A 6,995-nucleotide genomic window follows, 5' to 3' on the forward strand; every position below is an offset into this window, starting at 1 on the left:
ATATCTGAAACATTTGAACAGCATTTATCTGATGTAAATGAGGTACTGAATCGTTTGAAACAGGCAGGCTTAAAACTTGGACCACAGAAGTGCGCGTTCGGACAGAGTTCCTGTGTTTTCCTCGGACATTCGATATCCAAGGACTGTATAAAACCACCGGCTGGAAAGATTGAGATCATCAAACAATTCCCATTACCTACTACACGTAAGCAATTACAGCGTGCTTTAGGATTATTCAACTGGTTTAGAAAATTTATCAAAAATTTTAGTGCTATAGCTGGACCTTTATACAAACTTCTCAAGAAAGGAACACCATTTGTATGGACACAGGAACATAGTGAGTGTTTCCAGATATTGAAAGATAGTTTGTTAAACTCTAGCATTTTAGCTTTTCCGCGATACAATATGGAATTCCGCATCTCAGTAGATACCAGCAGCAAGGGTATTGGCTACATGTTATATCAACGTTACGAGGATGGATCTGACCATATTGTTCGTTTTGGGTCTAAAGGACTTACACGTTATCAACAATCTTATGGTCCAACCAAACTTGAACTACTCGGAGTTGTTACAAGTGTATTAGACTGTGCATCATACGTGCGAGGTCGCCATTTCGTAATTGAATGTGATCATGAAGCACTACGCGCATTATATCAAAAACAACTCAAGGGTGCAATTTAGAGCGCTGGTTAGCAATGTTACAACCATTTGACCTTGATATCATCTACAAACCTGCATCAGAAATGGTAGGCCCCGATGCTCTGTCTCGTAATACAGAGTTTCCGGAAATGCTAGGATCCAGCCCTGATGAAGATGACCCCTACTTTGACAATGTTGAGGAAAAACCTACCACGGTACGAGTTATTTCACCGAACTCTACGGTTATCAACACATTAATAATGTCAATCATGTACGTGTCGAGCATAAACAGGACATTTTATCAGTATATGATGCGGACACAGAAGACAATATTGAAGATCATGTTAGTCATCGAGTCAAACAGTCGAACAAGCGTCGTCTACATGTACAAACACACAACCCAGTCAGTGTTACATACCCCAAGTCTACATATAAATCTGATATGCTGGAAGATGAGAAAGGCGATCATTGTGTTATCACTAATGACACACGCAAGTCTTGTGATATTAGTGCTCACCTTACTCCAGAACATTTTGATGCCAAAAACGACGTTAGTCAAGCTACGTATGCAGGAAATCCATCGGTAGATGTTAAAACCTGTGAACGTACTCGTAAACCGGAAGTAAAATCGGATATTCCAACATCCAACACGGACAGCTTGATACCGACAACTAGCAACAAGAATGACAATTTTGGTCAGACAAGGCATAAGGGAGACAATCCTAGACGGACAACAAGCGACAACTATGTGTGTGGTACTAATTGCTCTCAAAGCAGTAGTGATTCACAGATTTTTGTTAATGTTAAGGACAACACATGTATATCAAATGGCACTGATTACTCAACAATGAGAGACAATATCATTACTTCAGATGACCATGATCAGTTAGACTTTCACAATGTACCAACACATATACAGAGTACCGATGAGAGCAATGATGGACAAACACGAAGCTGAAGCGACACTACAACAGATGTGGAATTTGTTGAAACATATCTTAATCAACTAGATATACCTGATATGTCTGTAGATAGTATCATAGCTAAACAGAAGCAAGACCATGAACATTTTCCTATATATTGTAAAAACTCCTATATACGCTAACGACAGCAGCCAACTTACCTAGTCCGCGTTGCGGGGTCGTGGGCCAGTTGGTGTTCTCACTGTACGGCTAACGTGAAAGGGTTCCAAATCCCGGCTTGTAGGGTGTCTCGTATATCACACGTCCTCTCAGGTCGGGGTCTAGCGCTCTGGATCTGGGGCTCTAGCAGGAGCCCCGACGTCATTTCCTCCTGGTGTTCGGCCAGGGGTCTCTGGGACGCTTGACATTCCTGGGCAATTTCACTACATTCCTACCTCAACTATTTTTTGGGATTCAGTGGCATAGCCCAGGGATCAAAGGAGTCTCGGGGATCTGACGTCCGTTCCCTTGAACCGGCTCCGGCTCACGGGTTTTTGTCGTTTTGATGGTCCACCGTCTCCGGGGGGCCAACTGCGTCGGGGGCGCGGCACTCTAGTGGAACAGACGGAAGGCGTTCTCGTCTGTTAACTCCAGCACGTCCGTCATGTCCGAGTCTCCAAGGATCTCCGCTACGCGCTGAGCGGTATACCCCAATAGGTGGGGAGCCCCGTGTGGAAATCCCGGCGCCGAGAAATAGGGGGCTTCCGTCTCCAGGATGAGGCGAACCCTTGGAATGGCTCGGAGAGCTCGGTGTTGTACCGCCTGGATATGACGGACCATCCCAGACACGCTGAAGTAGGTATTCGGGAAGGCATCCAGCCAGGAGTGGACCACGTCTCCCCCCGAAGCAGTGGAGTTGGATCCGCTGGTCCTCATGGCCTAGCAACTCCGTAGCTACCAGGCGTAACGCATAGTTGTATGCAAAGAGGGATGTAGTGTCATCCCGCAGGCTCCGTATATGTAGAACCAGGACCTGGTGAGGCAGGATCTGATGGAGTAACCTGGCGTTCTTGATCCACCCAATGGTCAGGGGAAGGGACGGACAGGTCGAGACCGACCTCGCCAAACCCCTTGACGTCGGGTCTCTGGACTCGTTCCAGGAACGCGACCTCCTCCTCGGATGTAAGTAGGGCCTTGGGGTGGGCTCCAACTGCCACGTGGTACCCGTCTCCGGTCACCTGGCGAATTTCCTCGTCCGAGGGGTAGGTAGCAGGGTCGCAATAAACGGCGACACCGCCGGTTATCCTAACCCTCCTCTGCTCCTCAACAAGGGGTGACGCTGCCTCCACGTCGTGCACCGACGCGGTGTCCCCCAAACCCAGCCGTTTGCGGGTCCTGTCCAAATGAAAGTGGGCGTCAAAGGCTGGGTAGAAACAGGTAGCTTCTGGTTCATCGAGAACTTGAACCTCCTCTCCCTCTACCACGAGCCCCTCGTATGGGGCGGCCACGTCTCCGGGTCTGTGGACTGGAACCACGGGTTGAAGGATGGCCAGAGCAAACGTCTCCCGTAGCTCTGCCATATTGGAGTTTGGAATGGCGGACGCGAGGATCGTCAGGCTTCTCCAATGCAAAAACCCCGCCGGGCTATTCATGGGGTTTCGGGTTCCTCGGGGCTGCGAGATCTTTCCCGAGATCCCTCCGAGTCCGAAGGGAGCGGGTCGTCCCGAGGCTTCTTTTCCCTCGTTGCACCAGCATCGATGGATTTATGTCTGGTGTTCCCCTTCGTCACCGAGGGAGTCTCCTTAGACCGATGCCGGTCAGAGCGTGGGGTCTGGTGCCGACGATCCGGTGAACCCTTTGGTTGCCTCCTGGGGACGGGGATGCGTGGTCGCTCGCCTCGGGGTTGGGTCCGTCGGATCGTGATGGACTGGGGGATTATTACCTTTGACCAGTCTCCTTTCTCCGAGTCTATGTCCCGTCGGTTCTTCTTCACCGGGGATCTGTGGCGACTCGCTGGGCGGCGGGACGCCTTCCATGACCTCTTGGGCGATACCTGGGGGCTCCGCGACGTCGGGGCCCGGATAGGACTGGCCTTAAAGGATCTCTTCTTCGGAGCCTGTCTTCGGGTCGGGATGCAAAGCAGGATGGAGCCTTGAGGTCCAAACAGTCTGGATCCTCATGGTCCTTACGGAGCAACAGGAGGGGGTTGAGTAGCTCTCCAGAAGGATCCTCCTGGGGCAGTCCTGGAACCGTCACCGGCTCAGGGCCCATGTTGGCAGTCTCCGTAGGGGAGGGAGCTCCGAGGGCTGCGAAGGGCTGGTTATCCGTCCCTGGGATGTCTTCCGTCACGAGGGTAGGCAGGGTGGGGTCCAGTGCCAACCGGTAATCACGAACGGGGGCCAGGGGGTCCCGGGAACTCGCCGTCGACGGCCGAAACTGTCTCCGGGTAGCTGGGACTCGGCTGGGGCTGATATTGGCTTGGATCCACTGGTCCGAGAACAAGGTCCCGGCTGCTTGGGACGCGCCGCGTAGCCAGTCCCGTTTACCAGTGCGTCGAGCTATGGCAACCTGTCCCTTCACGATCTCCCCCATCTCCTGGAGACTCAGGTGGTTTTTTAGGAATAGCTCACGGAACAACTCTTCGGCATCGAAGAGCCGTCCCTCCCTTGTTGCCTGGCGAATCAGGTCCAAGGCCCGTTCCCGGGCAGCAATCCGGTCAGGCTGCAGCATGACGATTGACCTGAAACATATGAAGCATACAAACTTAAAGAACTCTGCGGCGACATCGCCCACATTTGTATTTGCCAAGGCCCAGAGCGTCTGAAGGAGCCATATTGACACAGGATCCATGGTACCATTCGTCACAGTAATCACACTGGATCATAAACCTACCCCCCAGGGGCGTTGGCAAGTACAATATTCCTCCACTCCCCGATCTATGCTTACCAATCCAATCTGGAACTTGTCGATCCCGACAAGGTTTCAGTTTGTCATGGTTTAGGACCATAACTTTATTCCGGAGTTTGATCCGGAACAGGTACGGTGTTATCTTTTCTGTGATGACCCCAGGACCTTTCCAGGGCGATTAAAGCTTCTTGCATCGGCCCGTCGGAGAGCTATTTTCAAGGATGTAAACTATATCTCCCTCCTCATAGGATCTCTCTAATAGCCGCAAGTCATAGTTCTTCTTTATGGCTCTTTTGCACTCGCCTAATGATTGCCTGGCAATGTGATGGGTTTGTTGAATGGCTTTGGTGAGATCCGATACATAGTCTGGAGGGCTTAGGACTTCCCCTGCTGCCGTGGCCGGCATTGAGAATATGAGGTCCGACGGAGTGTAGACCTCACGCCCCAACATCATTTTATTCGGAGTATAGCCCGTGCTACGGTTTACCGTAGCTCGAATAGCTCCTGCTATCTGGGGAAGGAAGGTGTCCCAGTCACGTTGCTGCTTCCCAACAAAGCAACGTATCGCGTCCAGAAGCGAACGGTTGTATCGTTCAACCTGTCCGTTCGCCGAGGGTCGATAGGGGGTCGTTCGCGATTTGTGAATGCGAAGGACGTCACAAAGAGCTGTAAATAGTTTACTCTCAAAGTTTCGACCTTGGTCCGAAAATAGTTGTATTGGGATCCCGAACCTTGAAAAGAAGCTATTCACGGCAGCCTTGGCCGTGATCTCAGCGGTCTGTGAGGGCAGGGGTATCGCCTCCATCCATTTAGTGAATTGATCCACCATGACCAGGATGTGCTCGTACCCGCTTTCCGTCTTGGGTAAGGGCCCCAAGAAATTGATATGGACTCGTTCCATGGGGACTCCAGCATGGTAACCTACAAGGGCGTAACGACTGATTCGATTTGGTTTCTTATTAACGTTACAGACGTTACATCCTTGGACATAATTCCGGACTTCGGTGCTCAGACCGTACAAATGGAACTTTTCTTTCACCCGACTTCGGGTGCGACTTATTCCTTGATGTCCCGCACAAGGGAGGTCATGATGCAGCCTCAAAGCTTCCTCCCGGAAGGCTGGGGCAGTATCAACACCAAGTCTGGTCTCTCCCGTCTATCTCCCGGAGGCGCTCCTTGTTTATCCAGTAACATTTGGTCGCTTCACTGGACAGAAACAGGGCCTCTTTCGTCGGTTCCAAACCGGAGGCCAACCATCTTCGTATTAGCGTTAGGTCAGGATCCTTTTTCTGCTCCTCCTTTAAGGTTTCTAAGGAGAAACCCCAACAGCTTGGGGACGAATCCGTACCCAGCTGTTCCAAATTAATTTCCTCTCCGGCCTCGGAGAGGACAGAGACCCGCGCTGTGCTCGTAGCGATCTAAACCGTCAAGGGATACTCCTCGGTTTCTTTGTCTGGACAAGTACCTGTGATAAAGGCACTTCATCATCCACTTCCTCCAGGAACGCGGCCCATTGGTCGTGCGCCCTTTGACAGTAATTACAGCCTCCACATGGTAAATCGGATATACGCGATCCATGGATGTAATGGCTTGGGTTACGGGTAGACCGGGACAGTGGATCGGCGTTGCCATGGAGCTTACCCTTCCGATGACGGACTACCATATTATATTGACTCAGCTCCTCCATCCAGCGAGCTAACTGGCCCTGTGGTTCACGAAACCGTAATAACTAAGTCAGGCTACTGTGATCCGTTCGGATCAGAAAAGGTCTACCCAGGAGATAGATAGTGCCGAAACTGTCGAGTTAGTCGGACCACTGCCAGGAGCTCTTTGCGAGTAGTACAGTACCGTTTCTGCTCCGGTGTCAGAGCATAACTAGCATACGCAATTACCCTCTCCTGTCCCTCCTGTATCTGGAGTAACTCCCCTCCAATGGCCTCATCGGATGCATCCGTGTCCAAAACAAACTCATCCTCGGTGTTGGGGAGGGCTAGTACAGGTGGAGTAGTTAGCTTAAGTCGTAAGGCGTCAAAAGCCTCCCCCCATACAAACGTCTGTTTACCCGTAACTTTATATAAAGGGGTAGCCAACGCAGCAAAGTTGCTTATAAAGCTGCGGTGGTAATTGGCCAGTCCCAGAAATCTCTCGACATCCTTTGACGTCTTAGGAGTCGTCCACTGACTTACTGCTTTAATGTCGTCCCCCGACATTTCCAAGGACTCGGGGCCTACAATCCGGCCCAGGAACTCCACTTTCTGCTTACAGAATGTACATTTCTTAGGCTTCAGTTTGAGCCCATACTGGCGGAAACGGAGCAGGGCTTCCCTGAGATTGTTCACGTGCTCCGTGAAATCCTTCCCCAACACCAAGATATCGTCGAGAAAGGCCAATACCGTTCTCCATGTCATACCTCTCAGCACCAAGTTGATCGCGCGCGAGAAGGTCGCGGGGGCATTGCAGAGCCCAAATGGCATCTTCACATACTCGAACAGCCCATATTTGGTGATGAACGCCGTTTTCTCTTTATCTTCTTCCCGGATCGGTATC

General features: G+C 51.1%; 1 protein-coding gene across 1 annotated transcript; it reads right to left on the minus strand.

Moving 5' to 3' along the window:
* Positions 1–2,539: 2,539 nt before the first annotated feature.
* Positions 2,540–3,193, minus strand: LOC138324481 (uncharacterized). The gene has a single exon (XM_069269545.1). The coding sequence runs from the start codon at positions 3,191–3,193 to the stop codon at positions 2,540–2,542; it is 654 nt and encodes a 217-aa protein (XP_069125646.1).
* Positions 3,194–6,995: the final 3,802 nt, after the last annotated feature.

The sequence above is a fragment of the Argopecten irradians genome, chromosome 5, assembly GCF_041381155.1.
Source record: "Argopecten irradians isolate NY chromosome 5, Ai_NY, whole genome shotgun sequence".
NCBI classification, from domain to species: domain Eukaryota; kingdom Metazoa; phylum Mollusca; class Bivalvia; order Pectinida; family Pectinidae; genus Argopecten; species Argopecten irradians.

Coding starts and splice junctions, on each gene's coding strand:
- LOC138324481 (XM_069269545.1), bottom strand. CDS start 3,193: ATGAATAGCCCGGCGGGGTTTTTGCATTGGAGAAGCCTGACGATCCTC.